Raw genomic sequence first — 18858 nt, forward strand, 5'->3', positions numbered from 1 at the left:
ACTTGTTCAGTTAGTAATCCAGGTTACTGATTTCCTTTTTAAATTGAACACAAATCTTCACATAAAATCAATCTAAATTTCTTTTCTGTTTATGTTTTTGCACTCATTAAAGAGCTCATGCTTTCCCTTTGGAAAGAGTCATTGATTTGTTATAGGGGTTTTAACAAGAATTTGGTTAATTTACTTCTATCTTAAAATGCTTTTATTTTTTCCTCACTGTTCTGATTGGTCAGCTGACAGTCAAAAACAGTGAAGTGCGAAGCAGTCAAAGAAAAGCCAGGACTACAAATAGAACATTTCAGGAGCAGTGTCCTCTCTGGGAGAGATTGACTCCCTTTGGTCTTAACTTTGGATTATATAACTGTGCAGACTTGTTACATGCAAAATACATAAGTCACTCAAAAGAAGGAGAAAATCTGCAAAAGCACAACATGGCCTCTAAAACCAACAAGATAAAAAAAACGTTTGAACTGTTTGTGTTGACAGATGCTTGCATAAAGTTTTTAACTTATTTTTTTGTTTAACTTTGGCGAAACAAATTGATTTATTTTTGATTATCGACTATCATATCTGGCCAGATACTTAGTAAACAAACAAGAGGGTGAGCTCAATCTATATATTTCATCAAATGTTACATTTTGTATGGCAGTGGCATTTCTAAAATGCAAAACAGAATTAAAAAGATCAAAAGCAACATTTATTCTAACAACCTGCTGCTTTATCTCAACAGCATAGCTTAATACTGTATATTACTTTATCAATTAGTGCATTTATGAAGAGAAATATCTCATTAATGGATATATGCTTGATTTGTCATGCTGAACATTGTGCACTGTGACAACCACCTCGATACGCTGGGAGTTGACCTTCTTGCCCTTCTTGTTCCAGTACACGACAGGCTTTGGATTGGCAGTGGCCTGGCACACAAATGAAGCCGCGCCCCCTGACACTCCGATCTGGTCTGTGGGACTCTTGATGAACCTTGGAGAGACTGACAGACAGGAGGAAGGAGGCAGAATCGGGAAAGAAAGAAAAAAAAAAGAAAGCGCAAGCATGAAAACTGACACCTTTACGCCCAGAGGGCATCAAACCAGCTCTGAAACCAGCAACAACTCCCTGCTGACCACGCCCAATTTCACTGTCAGTGACTGGTCAGGCTGACTAGTGCTGTGATGGCTGCACTCTTATGCTTACTTCCTGGGTATCATCTAGAGGACAAGCTGAAGGACTTCCTGTGGGTCATAAATAAAAGATGGAGCAAGGCCTCATAGGAACATCTTTCTGTTTCTCTCTGTCTCCTCCATGGCAGACTACCATTGCTCTGCGTGCAGCATAGGCTGCCATGACACATGAGCATTTCACAGGTATGAGAAGTGTTGGCTGAAAATTTCACAGCATATAATTGGTTTAAATGTATTAATATCAGAGGTGTGATTTTGTGCCTGCACATGTCAAACACCTATAGGGGATTTGCATCTACAGTTTATGATAATCTTAATAGATTCAACAAACATTCATTAAGTTCCCTCTCAGCCACAGTGGACAACTTCAGGAGGACCATTTCAGTGATTATAATGGGATGTTGGATGTTTAAGCATTGCAGTTGCCCTCTGCAAGAAAATACCAATTTCTAAGTGTGATATTGAGCCAACAGTACTGAACCTACACTTTTCACAGCGGCTGAGTCAGATCAGTGAAACAGCCTCACGCATCCACCCCTTGCTATCCTTTCTGTGGCCTGTTGCCATGGTGCCCAGCTTAACTCCTCTTCAGTGAGAGAATCACTGCTATCCATCAGGGCAAAATCAAGATGACCCTTACCATAGCAACCTGGATCCCTCCTCCCCTGCATCTGGGTGGGTGAGGTCTTGCTGTGTTGATTGAAGACAGAGCAGGAACAAAAAAACTGCCTATCAAAGCATCACTGGCAGATTCTTAAGTCTGTTTGAACATCTTCCCACTCACTTCCTTGTTAAACAGCCACACAGAGCACTTTCCAAATTCTCTACTGTGCCTTGACAGTTGCTGGAATAACATGATGACAAAAGGCTGCTCCAGTGTCTGCTGCACTGCGCTTTCACAGGAACTCTCTCTGAATGTCAGAAATAACGTGGTTCCACTTTGTGTTTGAGCAAGAAGGAGAAAAACGCAGGTAGACCATAGTCAGTCTGAACAAATTTATTCACTTCATATTCAGACTCAAGAGCAGGATATTTTTTGCTTGTTAGACTCTTGGAAATTCACACACTTTGAAAACTGCCCTTTTTTGCTTGCCAACAATATGAGAATGTGGGCTATCAAAAGTGGGGAAAAAAATATGTCATGCCTAAAACAGCTTTTTTTATGGCTATCGGATTATGAATGAATTCCATGTTGAACATGGTTTTTCTAGGTTTATGTTGAATCCAAAATGCTTTCTGCATTCTCTTAAATGCACTTCAGCAACAATCCTTGTTCAAAACCGACCCCACAGGCAATGTAACCACTTAAGCCTCTTCTGACAGCCAGAGAAAAGCCCTGCAAGGCACTGGCTCTGGTTGGATTTGCACTCAACAGAAACTTGTTATCATCGGGAGGTTCTTGAAAGCTGCATGGAAAATAAGGGACTAATGAGGACCTCTGTCTTTTTAATAGCCATTTCACTCGGCTGCTAGAGAGTGAAACCTACAGGTCTACCACTCACCCACAACTGGTCGGATTTTAATGGAACACCTTTGTAACGTGCAATAATTTGACTGAATGATTGGCTGCTGCTGTGCTCAGATATAACAGTAGGCAGCAGACACGGTGTTGTGGTGTTTTCAGCGTAGTGTGACAGAATAGTAATTGGAACTATGAGTTTTCTCCAGGCCAGACTATAATCAGGCCCTTGTTAAAGAAATTCAAGTTTCATTTTGAGAAATTCAGTTAAAGAACAGCTCTTGGTAAATGTTTTATTTTGTACTGCCTTAAAAACAATACTTATGGCAAAAAGCAACCAGCTGTAGAATAGAGGGGACAACTCAATTTGATTTTATGTTTGCTTATGGAAAGACAAGGAAAAGAATGTCTTTTCTAAACACTATTTGCTCTGCTCAGGCACAATCTGGGTGGTCCAAAGGCAGCTGCTGGGTGTTGTATAATTCTACCCCTTCCCAACATTGAAAAATATTTGAAACAGAACATCAGTCCTCTCAAAGGATCACAAGTTCAAATCGGTTGCACAAATGGAAAAAAATAAATAAATCCGATTAGAATTTCCATTTCAAGTGGTAAGAGGTGTTATGTTCCATCTTCAGCTATGGTGACATTTTCAGAGCAGAGACAGCTGAGTCTGGTTGAGCAAATGTGTGCAGACCACTGAGGCGGGAAATGTGTGGAAATGTTGTAATCAAGAAGATGATAAGGAACATGCTGATGGGACCTCCCGCCTTATCAAAACACATTAACAACGCCACATTTCAGAGCTGATATACTGACAGGTTGGGATGGTATGACACCTACACACTTCGGCGCACATTTGCAAACACGTTTTCATACATCCTCTTCTACGCATCACATTTACTGACTGACCTTCAGCAGAGAAACAGACAAAGAAAGCAAAAGAAAGGTGTAAACAATCATTATACCTAGTGCTCCACACATGGTGCTCCAAGGTCTGGTTAGCAGGATAATCAAAGGCAGCAGCAGACACAGGGGAGATGGGTGAAGGCAAAACCCCAACGTGGGCCGCCTGGAATGGGCCTGAACTCTGTTTGGCTTAGATAGAAGCATGTTACCACCGTTGGGCTGGTTGGAGATGGAGATGAGGGAAGGGCTTCACTCAACAGGGATAGGCACTCTGCAGACAGAAAAAATGAAGGTCAGACATATTTTCTTCACCTCTGAGTCATTGCTCTGAAATGTCAATGTACCATTAAGGCAGAGTATTTAATGTTTGAAAAAAATTAGAACAAAAATATCTGTAGACAAATTTATGCTAACATAGGATTAGGTCTTGCGGTTGAATCCGAGCTCATTTGACTTTTGGGAGGCAAACTCTGATGGAACTAATGCCAGAACAATAGAGCCACTGTTAAATAACTATGACGGGAAACATACCAAAATAGTTTTCAGCTCATTGCCTTTGTATTAATAAGTGTCCTTTTGTAGTGAGCTGTGAAATGAGCTGCAATGATACAGTTTTAGGAGTTCTTTTCCTCCCAAAAGATGTCCAAGTAATGTCATCTTAGCTTTAGCTTAATTCCTTGTTAGCGTGCGACATTTTAGTATTCTGGTGGCACATAAAAGTGCTAATGCTATAATACGTCCAGAGTGTGCCACAGTAATGGAAAAACACTTAAACAAAGAGGATTGGGGGGGGTCAGCAGGAATGCAGCAAAATTCAATAACAGCAAATGGATCAGAAATTGTAGCTTTAATAGATGTCCCCCTCTTGTTAATCCTAAGCCTTAGGGGGGAGTCACCATCATTATTTTCTGTCTTCACACAAATACATGCAAGCAGAGTCACACACACACATCTAAAAGTCTCAACATAATTCACTTCTGTCTGCTCACAGAGATTTAGACAAGCCGTGCAGAAGCTCTGCGTCTGGGAGTCAATAACTCCTCAGTCTTATCAAGCTCTCCCGACCCCCGCCCCTCCGCCCCATGTGTCGGAGCGCAGGTGGGGAGGCCAAATGAGAAAGGGGCCTTTGTTAACCTGTCATATATCACAGACATACAAGAGTTGCTTCAAGTGGCAATACAGGATAACATATATGCTCTCAGGGAGACGTAATATGTATTCACAGGTGACAGGCCATGCTTAGATCGGCACATAAATATGTGCAAACACCTATAAGTAGGATTTCACTCTGACATCTCTGACACACTGGCAGAAATGAAGAGCAGAGATTTGGCCGCCCCTTGCTTTCCTTTAATAAACGAAAGAGGCATTTCTTGTGTGTTACATATTCAAAGACTCCTCCAACCACTTATTGGGCTAATGACCTGCTCAAACGTATTACTGTCTGCCAGCTCCTACACTAAAAATAGCTCAACTGAAAACATGTCTGCCTATCTGATGCAGGCTCTTTTTCCGTGCCTTATCTAATGCTGCATTACGGCAGCAGAATAGAAAAGCTTTCAGCGTCTCCTTTTCAATTGAACAACGTGATAAGAAAAATCAGATCAGAGCTCATTCAGCCACTATTGGCAGCATGTTAAGTAAATTCTCCTCTTACGGAAACTCAATTTGGCAGCGTTAATCTAACCAGGGCCACTGCTCTGTGTGCAGCCACACAGCCGCTCAAACATCAGGTACTGCTCGTATACGTTCTGTGAGCTGGATTTGCCGGGGCCTGATTATCTTTACATAACCTCTCTCTGACCTCCTCTATCATTTTCAGTTTATCCACTTCTTCTTGTTGTCTTTCACCTGCTGACAAAACCCTCTCTGCTCTACCTCCACTCTAGTCACACAACCTCTAACTAATCCCAAATCTTACCCCCAGCTCACTCCGATATCACTCTCCATGCTCCTGAAATCTCATATTTTCCCATATTCTTTTATCCCTTTCTACCTTTCCCCTCTCTACTTCCTCCTCGCCCTACTTGTTAACCTCTCCTCTCTTGATGCCATTTCCTCCGCAATACCCTATCATTCATCTCCTTCACTTTATATAGGCACTCTAATCCCTGCTTGTACACAAATCCTCTTCCCTTCCCCAGATGTCCAGCACCAGCTGCTCCAGCTGTTGTTGGCCCATTGACTCAGTTCAAACAAAAGGGCTCTCAGCATCTTACAGCTGTGGATGACGAAGGAGGAAGCCAAAACAGATTCAAAGAAACAGCAGCAGACCAGGCCTGTCTGGGCATGCCTACACATGTTTTAATGGTATTAACACTGCAACCACAACACGCTCTTCCTGTCCAGGCATGTAGATAAAGAAGTATTGCTACCATTGCTTTGCTGCAGTAGCAGAATTAAAAGTAGTAAGTATTGTGGGCACGCATATCGTCATGACTCAAGCCTAACACAGTCTCTACAGACCCCCTCAGAGATATCACAGCCTGCTTCCCCCGATCATCTGGCTCAGCATTCAGAGAGCGGACAGCAGGGGTTGGTCTTATTACCTTTTCAAACTAACAACACAGATGGTCAGCCAGACAGATAGATTGATGGGGATACATGTGCTATTTATTGCGAGGAGGCGGATAATGACACCACAGCTCAGGTGGTGCAACACACACCGGTTATTGTGCTCCATCAAGCTGATGAAATAACATTGTTTAGGTGGCATCCGACCTGCCCCTGGTCCGCTGGGGCCCTGCGGAAGATGACATGTTTTGTTTTCCTCACCTCATCCCCACCCCGTGCACTCCCCCACCTTACCCATGATGCCTCTCACCACAAGTGGGTTGGGATGATCTCGCAAGGCCTGTCACCATGACAACTAGTCATGAGCGCTCATGGAAAAACCAGATCTGTTTCCTGCAGCACCATGCTACTTGTGAGATAGTGCACCTGATAGGAACTTTATGTTCTTTTTACTCTTTTTCACCTTTCATTTAGATTCAGTGGGTGGGAGATAGTATCAGAGATGTAATGATTCGAGTACATGATGGAAGAGAAAGAATTAAAGAAAAATTGTTTGGCTCATATTGAAGGAGAAATCATGGGTGGATTAAAAAAATGGGCCATTAAACTTTTTAAAGGTGTGATAAGAATAGGGTTCCCTGAAATTATGTGAACATTTATACTTCTTTTGCACCAAAATAATCTGTCACGATGTATACGTTATACAAGGAATTATGTGCCAGCTTTAAGAGGAGACATTTGGAGAAGGTTCCATGAAGAAACAAGGAGGGGCTGAGAGTGATATTACTTCATGTTTCTATCACCCTGTACACCCTGGGCAAATGGCATTCACAAATACAAGCACACACACACAAGGCAATACACACACACACACGCACACAAAAACATGGCAGATGGCAAAGCATCATGGGGGAGATTGGCACTTGCTCTCACACACACACACACACACGCTTCCCTTCACTCTCTTTTAAACAAGCAGCCCAGACACACACACACACACACACGCTTCCCTTCACTCTCTCTTAAACACGCAGCCAAGACACACACACACACACACACACACACACACACACACCCACCCATAAATGTTGAGGATCAGAGGCACAGGATGAAGCATGGCTTACTGCAGGCATGAGCTACATCGCCGGCCTGGTTGCATTTTTAGCATAGAAAATAAAATATGTGAAGCTTCTCTCAGACAAGAAAACACACTTGTCACTCAAAAACTGCGCTTCCCTGCCCTGAATGTAAATGAGTGTGGAGACCTGGGTACCTCCACTAAATCTCCATTAGGCTTGCTTAACACTGCATGCAGGAGGCTGAAATTGGGACAGTGGATTTCCCATACGACATACATCCAAACAGTGTTATCAGGGGGGAAGTATTGACAAATAGCAATAATATTCCTGGCCAGCAGCTCCCACTGTGTGGTATGACTCACAGAAACAGCCCAAAAACCTGGAGACTTACACCCATGTGTAATTATTTATCATGTGTTCAATTTTTGCATGCTCCAGCACTAACTTAAAGGAAAACTGAGAGGATGACTAAACAGAACTCTGGCTACTCAAGCATTATCCTGACTGGTAATCTAAACTTATCAATTTTCTATCCTTGCCACATGAAATTGAACCATTTGAAAGATTACATTTTTGGTAAGGAAAAAACACTATTGGTAGTCTTCTTGTGAAATCAGAAATAATCCTGTTTTGTTGTTGTTGTTTTTTTTTTTGTCACGCCTGATTTTGGAAGATTCTGAACCTAATTTCAGTGGGATGATTTGAATTACTCTGTGTGTGTGTGTGTGGGGGGGGGGGTGTTCTGCAAACCTTTGTGTAGCTGTCAATTGTATGAAACTCTAAAGATTTGTTTATTAATAAAATTATTGTCATGTCTGGGCAAGGAGATTGACTAGAAATATGGGTTGAAAACTAAGATCATTTTATGTTACACTTTCAGTTTCTTCATGTGTCAAGTGAGTTCTGGCATTTTTTTTTTCAGTTGTGTTGACAGTGTGCTAAACATAGAAGATCTTAATTTCCATTTTTCCAAAGATCCATCTTTGCACATGTTCTGCCTTCTTTTTTCATGTGTCTGCAGGTATGCGTTTGTGCGTTGTGGGTTCACTCTGTGGCTGCTTTCAAATCTCAGTGTCTCCTGTGGGACGATTCCTTTTTATACTTGATCATGTGATCTTTAGCAAAGCAGCAAGAGTCTCTCTTTATTATGAAAGAATTATGTTCAGATCTAAAAAAGGAAGAACTTCTTTTGGATGATGAGCTGAGTGAATTTAAAAACTGCCTCTGCCCACGCCCTTTTCTCTGGCTTTCTCTGTTGGCTTGAGGTCACCGTTTAATTAACTGATCACTTATAGCTACAGCTGTGAATTTTCTGAAATCTACACTTTGATTTTCAACATTTACAGAAACACCCTCACTGTCTAATCTCAGCATTAAGTGAGGATGCACTATCCTACTGCACATCAATGAAATTGCATACAAGCACTGCCATTATTTTGCATCATGTCAGTGTTTAAATCAATGTTGCCAAGTTTAAAAAAAAAATTGGATGTGTTCCACTTTTTGTTCACTGCATTTACAGCCAAGGCAACACATGCATTCATGATGAAGAACAGAGGCAGGGGTCGAGAAAGAAGCGTGAATAGCCGGGCTAACTTTCCCTGTGACTTCATTCTCTGCATGTCCAGGACAGAGCAAAGCTGCTGTAGTCCAACAATGGCGCAGCAAATATACACCCACGCACCTCAAAGTGACTCCAAGGTCAGACAGACCAACACAACTATGAACGGGCATTTCATAATAGATGGAATGGCCCAGCAACAGATGGACTACATGCTGTCAAACAGATAGTGTGCTACCAACCGGTATAAAAGTACATATAGAGCAGATTATTAGAGGGGGTCAGAGTTGGATCACTAGAAGGAATAGTAAATGTTCCTAGAATGAAGAGTGAGTAAATCGAACATTTCCTTTAAATGAGAAAATGACTCACAAAATCACATTTCTGTTAAATGCAGTCTTGGCATTATGTACAAAATTATAATAGGAGAAGATTAACCTACTATTTTTATGTGATGATAACTGTTCCTCTTATCTGTGTGATGCCACCCGTTTCCTATTAGCTGGTTAGGTAGAGATGCAAGTAAGTTAGAAGCTTCAAGTGTTGAGAAAGGTTTAACGAAATGATGCAAGGAATACGTTATTCAGTCAAGATGTTGCCGTGAAAAAGATGGCAGTGGAACTGATTTTCATTTTCAAAAACATATAATCTTTATATGTCTAAACATAGTTGAGAAAATGAAAATACTCAAGAGTCAGTATTGATATGCCAACAAGCTATGTGACTTGACATGTCCCAGATTTGGTTAAATATGAGATCTATACATCACACAACCGGGTGAATGAGTCACAGCTTCAATTAGATCATTTTTATGCTTTCAAAGAAATGCAAGGATTACTTGCTTTTCTGAGTGAATCAATATTTCAATGACACCCTCAGGCTAGTGCCAAAAATTGCATTGTCATCTAGCTAAAACCCGACTGTTTCTGTTGTTAAAGAATTGATTTGCAGATGGAGCCTCACCTGACAGGTGAAAGTTTGTAATCTGACAACAGCGGAAGGTGCGTGCATACAGACACCTAAGTATTATTCAGTCGACTGAAATGACAACATGGAGCTCACAAACACACAAACATTTTTCCTAATTTCTCACAGCAACCTCTCACTCTCTGTTTCCTCCTTCTCCTCAGATGCAGCCGATCCAGCGGCTCATTACGCAGGCTGATGGTTGAATCCTTGTCAACTCACTGTCCAATTAGCATTTCCAAGACTGGCACACACACTTATTCTAGCAGAAGAGGACTGTACATACATACTGATGTCCACATGATTATGCACTCGCATGCGCATACCTAATTGTTTCACAGCTCTGACAAAAAAAAAGAAGCTTTGTATTCCAACCTTAAATTACAGGGCTAGTTCTGAACTCCATCCTAACGTATCCTACGTTATTGGCTTTTTAAATGAATCCAAATCACTGTTAATAAACTAATTCTGAGTACATGATTAAATCAACAAAACAACACACACAAACTCGCACTGCCTGCCCAAGACACACCACAGACAATTAGAGAGCTTGTTCTGGAGTAGGACTAAGGCTACCGGGCAACTGAGAGCACCTTCATCCTTCTGGACGTCATTGTCATCGTCCTGACCATCTTCATATTTCAGTTGCGCTTCATTAATAAGATATGCCAGCTATTTTTACCCTCATGTTTAAGCTATTTAGCGTCACTTAGAAGACCAAGTCAGGTTGTGTAAAGCAGTTTTCAAGGCCTGCTGATAAGATTGTCTTGAGACTGATAACAGCAGCCTTGAGCACACTGCGCTCTGTATTGATAACATTATACAGGCTGATTATTCTCAGACAATTATCCAATGAGGATGTCACTAATAAAAGCTTTAGAGGGCCTTCAAATCAATTCATCTTCTGCTTGATTTATAGAATGATTGCAAACACAACCGATAATTCAAATACGCCCCCCACGACATGACTCCGCCACCTCTGGACTACAATTCCCGGTCACAGTTACCTTGCGTGGCGCAATCTTAACCCAATCTTTTATTCATTTTCTGCTTATGTAAAGATCCCTTTGGGAGATCCTTATTAGTGTCCTGGAGACGCATTGTTGTTTGCCCACTCTCTCCTGTGTATTTGTGCTGCTATGGTTTCACCTGTCTGCCACGATCACATGGTAAGTTGTCCTCTGAGAGCTCATTAACTCACAACAGCAAGACTGTTCTGCAACAACACTGTGGGCATCTATAGAGCATTAACATACAAAGTCAATCTGCTGCGTGAAATTACTGTGCAGATGGAAAGCACTCATTTCCTTATCTTGTTAAATTTTTAATTCATCTTAAAGGGGAAGTTTGGTTTTGTTTCTCACACAGAAACAAAGAGTCTAAACACTTAAGACTGCTAAGCTGCTAACAACTTACGTGAAGATAACTGAGACACATTTTAAAGCAGAGCTGTTTTTTGAGGCAGTGTGTGCCTGTGAACAAATCCTATTTATGTGCTACACAGGCGACCAGCCTTAGCAGTTCTGTCACTAACCAGCCATTGCATGACTTCCTGATGGAGATGAGATTTGTGACGCCAAATGAATTTCTCCTTGAGGGACGATAAACTTGTGAATAGAATTGAAAGCAGGAGTAATGGGCTAGAAAAAGTGCATTTGTCCACTGTCTCAATGCTGAAAGCAGATGGAGAGTACGTCAAGGTAAGTGAAGAGATGAAATGCATGTGAAAGGCAACAGACTGGCACACAGACGCTTTCCACGAATGACTAGCCATTATTCTCACCTCTGTCAAATACTTCATCCAAGCTGGCATCCCTTAGTACGGTGAAGATAGAGTGATCATGAAATGCCACAAACAAATGTGGGGCTTTATTGAAGAGTCCTGTCAACCAACCCCCCCCCATGCATTTAGAAATGTGCGCACACACACACACACACACACACAAAACTCGAACTCATCACAGACTGAGAAATGCTCATACTGACCCCAGAGGGAGCTTAATCTTCTAGGTTTTAAGTTTTCTGTCTGCGAGCTGTGATGATGGAGTGGAGCCATAAGTTTCCTGGACATCATCTCTTTTCAGTCCTTTGAAGTAACGGTCTTTAAAAAGGCAAAGCTTTTCACCCAAGCAATAAGGTTTTCCTCTGCTGTTTTTTGGCACGTGAAGACATACCAAGACCTTTTATTTAAGCTGATCTGTAGAACTGACAAGAGTAGAGCTTACTCAGCCAGGCAAAAGACCAGGGACCCACGCTATTTGTCGGTGTTGAATTACTCACATAAAGACAATTTTAGAATGAAAGCCTTACTAGCTGCTTGTTAAGTTGTGCTAACACATTAAAACTAAAAAGCTGGTGTATCTGCTGATGCATTCGTAATGTTCACTGTGTGTGCTGTAACGTTTTATTTGGGTACCAAATGAAAATCAAGTTTTAAACATTGTGCAGTCTGTGTTTTAGTATGATAGAAGACATTTTATAGCTGAAGTAATCAGTCAACTCAATGGCTGAGCATTTCTACACGCAGCGAAGCTGTGATAGTTCAAACATGCATATTCAAAAATTCCAAAGCTTCACACATAACAACCCTACAATCATGAAGTAATCCTGTCAATTTGAGGGGATGGACTTTTTTGCTTTTCAAAAACAAGCCAAAGAGTCAAGAGTGTAGAGTGCCTGCAGTCAGGTGAGCGATGGAGATAGAAGCAGGGCCAATTTGCATATTTATAGATGTTTCCATATTAAATGAGGCAAAGGTGTCCAAATACACCTAAGCCATTTTAAGCCTAGAGGAGATGATTTTTGTTGGGGAAAAAAATACTTACATTTGTAATTTGAATGAACAGAGATGGATTTCTAAGGCTTTAATCAATGACTGCTTGAGGGGGATATTATAGGTTTTGTCGGCAATGCGTTCAAAAGCAGTATAAGTCTAACTGACCTCATGCAGCCCAGTCTCCTGAGAATTACTTAGCAATTCTTCTTCCTTCAGGAAACCACAACAATGTATTAAATGTACATTTCTCAGCCACCGCTGACACCAACATTTTTTTATGGAGAACATGCAGGTTATGGAAGTGCTGTATTTAACACCAAGCTATGTTTTTTAAACTAACCATAACAAGGTGTTTTCTTTCATTTCTGAACTTTAGCCCAAAATCTAATAGTAAACCTAACCAAGTGGTGTTAACGTACAAAGTAACCAAAGAAAAGTTACTTACGCTAAATGAAACGGCAATATCAGATATAAAAGAAGAGGACGGGTCTTGAACACTGGTCTCTTATGTGAAAGCACTCCCACTTCCCCTTTGTTAGAAAGTGCTTCTGACTTCATAGCAGACATATGACCCAGCCATTGGTTGTGCATGTATAGAAAAAAAAGAAGAAAAGTGGTTTCCAGAAACATGCAACATGCAATTTGACCTGATGATACTGCTTCATGTTCATTGTTAAACTGTAACCAACAGATCAGGGTTCCCATATGGGACAAATATTCTTTGACTTTTATTTTACTTTTATCCTGTAGTTTTTATTGTCAGTCCCTGATTAGATTCAGATAACAGACTACATTAGCATGTTGGGAACGGAAGATTTGACAAATGTTTACCATAGGTGAGAAGGCCTTCACCAGCTGAGAATGCATTTGCATGTTTTAACATAAGTGCAATATGGGTTACTTTCTTTCATCAGCTATACACGCACCCTCCAGGCTGGTAGTGGGTAAAGTTTGGTCAGTCTGAAGCATACTTATGGGAGTGATAACAGCTAATAATAGCAATTTGATGGGCTTATAAAATTCAAAGTGTGTCCTCCATGCAGGAACCAAAAAGTCATTCAAGTCAGTGGAATTCATCCTCTGGGAACACTGAACGTCTGTCCCACATTTTTTTGTGTCCATTAGACCGTTTTTGAAATGTGCAAGTCTCTTAATCATATCTGGCCTTTTGCCACACAGTGTACATCGGGGAATAATGGTACTGATAAGACTGGCCTAGAAAAGGTACAACTGTATATGAAAGCCATATGTGTAGAATTTCCCTGCATGAATTAACATCATATGGCTTCATTCCACCAAATACACAATATATTTTATGTTCTGCCATTCTCTATACTACTTTGGCATCTTTCCAACCCAAAGTATTTCATCCTAGCCTAATGCTTTGCACGTGGTTTTTCACGGCAGGAGTTTAAGTTAACACCTCAGAACTTGCTTGAAGCAAGGGACACTGAATGTTCTACCCTTCTAACATTTATTAGCGGCTAACTGCATACTTCAAAGCAGATGGTGCGCTCTCTTTCTCCACGTTCTGATTACTCAGTTTGTCTCGTGCTTTATCAGCCATCTTGTCAGTCAGCCCAGCCCAGCTAATGACTCCTGTCAGTCAGAGATGTAACTGTCAAACCTAGTCAATAGCCGCACTGCCTCCACCCATGAATGGATAATGAAGTGCATGCATCAACAACTTGCCATTTTCGGGCCCAAAAAGGGAGTGCTCTGAAAATGTGTCCCGTCATGCAGTGTGCAGAAAATTCTACACAAAATGTTTGTGTGAGATTCAATGTGAAGAATGAGTTAGCTGTTCGAGCAGAGAGCAGGGTTGACCAGAGGACAGCGAGAAGGCAGCAAGAGCTGCTCTCTTCTGAATAAGGGAACAGAGGAAAGGGGGGGTATAGAGGCCTTAAGATGTGACGGCAGTTATGATGAGAAGAGAGGCAAATTGCTGAAGACAAGAGGTGGAGAGGAGAGGAAGAGGAGGAGAGGTAGTGAAGCATTGTGCATTATTCATCCCTGCTGACACATCAGAATCTCTGATTCATTGGGAGAAGGGCATCAGTCAAGTCACAACCTATCTCTTGGCCTTCACTCATATTTACACACACAGACACATCAAATGCACACACACACACATAATTGCAAATGGCCTTATGGCTGGAAAAATGATAATCATGGGTTTGGCTCTGCATGGGTTTCTGAAAGAAACATACATATTTGCATTAGTAGGCAATGGAACAGATTTCACCAGATATGGTGGACATCTAACTTTAAGTTTTTGTAACATATATTACTCATCTGCTGAAAGTCTATACAATTAGTATAACTGACATACAATTAAGAGGGATTTGAGAAACAATAATACCTGACAGAACTACTTTAATAGGTGGACAACTGAACAATTAAGCTATAATTTCACATTTGACTTTCATCAATATTTATGAATACTGCTTGCACTTAGTAGTAATTAGACTTATTTAGTTAATTGCTGGTTAAATCACAGTACACATAGGTAATGTAAATTAATGACAATTGATTTATCATTAGGGCTCTCTTGTGATTGACCCTGTCTTCAATGTTTTGCTGTGCTTTTGTTCTTTCTTCGGATTTTAATCATTTTTATTTTGCTTCATGTGTATTCCATTTAACGTGCCTTGTACGTGTAAATCCCTTTTATCAGTGTATTTCATTTACCTAAGTCTTTATCTGGGCTTATCCTATATATGCGGTCATTGTGTTTTATCTTTTTTGTTCTTCCTATTTGTAACATGAAGCTGTTAGAGTGAAAGTTATCGTTGTTATAATCATTCCGGGTATTTATTTGTTCAAATTCGATAAAGGATTTCGGTAACCTTGAGCTTCCATAATTCGGTTTTGAACCTCTCTGCATAGGAAGGTGTCTGTAAAACTGGAGGGCTTGGAAGACATTTCAGGAGAAATATATTAGACTGTGAAGGAACTGCTCTAAATTATACAAAGATGGTCTTATCATTGAACAGTTGAATTCTTTACTGCTCACAACAGCACCTTTTATTTTGTGCATTTGGCATATAATGTTGTTGACTTTTGATCTAAGCACTGCCTTGCAAGTATCTTATTTAAACAGAACTAACTTGACTCGTTATCAGCAAATTTGTTTCAAGAGGCTATGATCTTCTAATCTTTACTTTTTTTTTTCCCCCAATCAAATTAAGTCGTCTGCATCATCAACACAACAATCAATGCAGTTCATCTGCAAATGTTTGTCTGTCGCATGTACTATTTATGTTGTTGCTGTTATTGATGCACATGTACATTATTTGCTGTGGAAAGTTCTGAATCGTTATGCATAGTTTTTGCATACCCCAATAAGTAACTAATGTTTGTCAAATCTGACAGAATGTGACCGAACTGATGTTAAAATTAAATTAAATGTGGTCTGACTATTTTACCTAATTTCAACATCCATGTGTACAATTTGCCTAAAATGACTCATTTGGCCACCAGAAATGCGCAAAACAGTAACTTGGTATGATCATGTATAACGATATACAATAAATACTGACTTAATGTCCAGCCATTCTAGAGATAATGTATCTCTAGAGACTCCCAGGCTTAATTTGATGTTGACACCTTGGAAGAGAAATCCTTTCTTTATTGATCTTTAACTGATCAAAGGACTTTTTTAAATGTCTAACACTATAACACATTGAACAAAACATTTTTGCAGTATTATCAAAACTCACTTGAAATAAGATTGAACAGTAAATTAAGCTGTCGTGTCAAAATCAATCGAAATAATTGCAAGCACTGATTTTGTTCTATTAATTTCAACCATATTGTCCTGGTTGTTTCATTCTGCATGCTGGCTATGGATTCTTTTTTAGCCAGCGCTGAAGAGACAAGACAAGAAGCAGAGCAGCCAAAAGCTCCCTGTTTGGGAGGCTTTGAAAAGGTCAATTAATATCAATGCCAAGACAACAACAAAGTGTCTGTCTGCTTGTAGTACAGGTGGCTACGCTCACAGCATCAAAGTTGCGTGCCTTGATGTTCTCCTTCCTGCCAGCTGACTGGTGCAAAGCAAAGCCAATGAAGAGTGTCCAAGAGATTCTGACAAAATCCAAGGATGGGAGGAACATGTAACACAAAAGAAGAAAGTAGACAGCAGAGCAGTTAGGGAAATGCTGCTGTGAAACTCTCAGAGTAAGACTTCAATGGAGCCTTTGACGTGAAACCAAAGCTGCTCCCCTGAGTGCACACATTCAAGTCTGGAAGGTTTGTACAGCGCTATCTGTGGGGACAGAGCAAAAAACCACTGAGGCCTAATCTTGAACTCTGTGAAATGCTATTTAAAGATGGCATGCTATCACAGATTCATAAGCTGCCCCTCTTAACGGTGCTTAGAAGAGTATATGTGGGGGCAAGGATGTCTCGAACCTTGGAAGCAAACAGCTAATCTGTTTTTTCCTTATAAGAAACTGAAGAAATTTGCCACTTCAGTTATCCTGCTTCCACATGACTTCTGCCTTGCAAAATTATGAAAATATCTTGATCTTTAGCTCTCTCGTGAAGATATAATACCTTGTGCATTCTTTTGTTGGACTGAGAGGAGATAAAAGAAAATCAGGAGGTCTTCTAAAGAGAGGATTCCATGCGTAAAAATGACTGATTAAAATAATTAGGGATGTGGAAATGGTCTGGAACAATAACCAGCAAACACACAGCGCCCCAGGGAAAACGGTCCATCTGTGCGTGAGAAGGAAGACCTCCCTTGGATTCATCACGACGGTGTGATTTTCCACTTTGCGGAGGACAAACAGAAATACAGAAAACCTAAAGAACCATGCGAACTTTGCACGATTAAACCCCAAAACAAGCAACAGCCCTCGGAAAATGTGTCAAGATGAAAAGATGTATCATTAAATTACACTCTGCCTCTACGCGCGAGTGGCTCTGTTAAAAACAAAACCTTCAGAGTGTAATCATAAACACATAAGAGGTTTCGGGTCTAATAACACTGCCTATGTGTGCAGATGAGATTATTTTAAGCAATGCCTGAGAAGCAGATGCAGCAGCCACTCTATTGTCTAGGAAACAGTATGGCTAAATAAGTCAGTCCACTTCGCCACCTGGTGCCTTCCCTATCAAAAATCAATCTAATATTAGCATAATAGCCCATATGCATTTATAATGTGTCTATGATTGTCTCCTGAGAAGTGATCAGAATTACATCATAATGAGATTTTTACTTTGCTGTAGCACCACTTAAATATAAATAGGATGAAGTAGAGTTTCCTGTTTCTGTTTTTTAATATATTTGATCAGTCTAATAAAAAAATGCATTTGTTATATCCCAAATTCAATCAGCTATGATTAGCATTTTATTCAGCAAATATTACTGTCATTAGTATGTTTTGAAACTTAAGCAATTTGACTCAAGTCAGGCTCATTGTACCTAAATGATGTGCAACAAAAGACAGGGGGGAAAAAAAGCGACTTTAGAGGAAAGTGGATGAGGAACAAAGGCTTTGTCAGTCTGCACGGGTCCCTCACGCTGCCCAGCCAACAATAAGGAGGGGGTGACGGGGGACGCGCACTCACAGCGCTGTTGCCAACCAGCCTGATCTGCAAAACCACGGGCACTTGATTCTTACCCAAACCTTTGGACAAAAAAATACATTAAAGACACGGAATGAGCAGTAGTCAAAGTGAAATGACACAAAGAAGATTCCTGGCCCCTTTAGAAAAACGCCTGAGATCTAGTCTGACATCACTAGTTTCCAAAGGTTATTCGACAAGTGAGGATAACCAGCCTGGGTGGGGTGCACCGCTGCACACATAGCTGTAAAATAATATTAGATGCTGCTTACCTTGGTGGGAAGTGCTCCGTCTTCCTTGCGGTCTGCCAGATTCATGTGTGTGGATTTGCAGCTGGAAGCCTCCTTGGAAACAGCGAGGATAAATGTAATCCAGCGGCAGCGGAGCTCCACTCAGAGAACGGTCTGCCTTTGTGGAGGCTGCATGCTCACATCGCTGGCGTTTCCCCACCGTCCTGTCCGGGCTGTCGACTGACCGAGCTCTCGAGAGCGCAGCGGGTCACCGGTGCTGCTCAGCCTTTTTGTCGGGAGAGCATTGTTAATCGTGCGGCCTCAGAGTGTGCTGGTTGATGTCATTGATACTCTCTGCCTTCTTCCTTAATGCCCTCCTCCTCCTCTCCCTCTCATCTCCTCTCCTCTCCTCTCCTGTCCTCTCCTCCCCCTCCCCTCTCTCTCTCTCTCTCTCTCTCTTCCTCTCTCTCACCCCCCCCCCCCCCCCCCCCAATTCCACATGACGTGATGCAGCCAAGATCTCCAATAGCAACCGTATCCCCCATCACCCCTATTACCCCCATTACCACCTCGCATCCTCCCCACCACCTCCAGCTCTCCCTGGATCGC

The 18858-nt window shown here is 41.2% G+C and overlaps 1 protein-coding gene across 7 annotated transcripts in view; it reads right to left on the bottom strand.

Moving 5' to 3' along the window:
- Window positions 1–18645, bottom strand: part of LOC140269443 (receptor-type tyrosine-protein phosphatase S-like) — a 67123-nt gene extending 48478 nt beyond the window's left edge. For 4 of the 7 annotated variants that reach the window (XM_072364537.1, XM_072364535.1, XM_072364536.1 and 1 more), the window contains exons 1-3: window positions 18292–18645; window positions 3609–3820; window positions 846–991 (exon numbers count right to left, since the gene is read on the bottom strand). In XM_072364537.1, coding sequence (XP_072220638.1) covers window positions 846–991; window positions 3609–3753 — 291 coding nt within the window. In that variant the 5' untranslated portion in view covers window positions 3754–3820; window positions 18292–18645. Of the gene's footprint in view, window positions 1–842; window positions 992–3608; window positions 3821–18291 lie in introns of all 7 variants that reach the window. The other 3 variants (XM_072364534.1, XM_072364532.1, XM_072364531.1) reach the window with 1 other exon arrangement.
- Window positions 18646–18858: the final 213 nt, after the last annotated feature.

Source organism: Leuresthes tenuis, unplaced genomic scaffold (genome assembly GCF_036924035.1).
Source record: "Leuresthes tenuis unplaced genomic scaffold, fLeuTen1.0.hap1 SCAF_14, whole genome shotgun sequence".
Taxonomy (NCBI): Eukaryota; Metazoa; Chordata; class Actinopteri; order Atheriniformes; family Atherinopsidae; genus Leuresthes; species Leuresthes tenuis.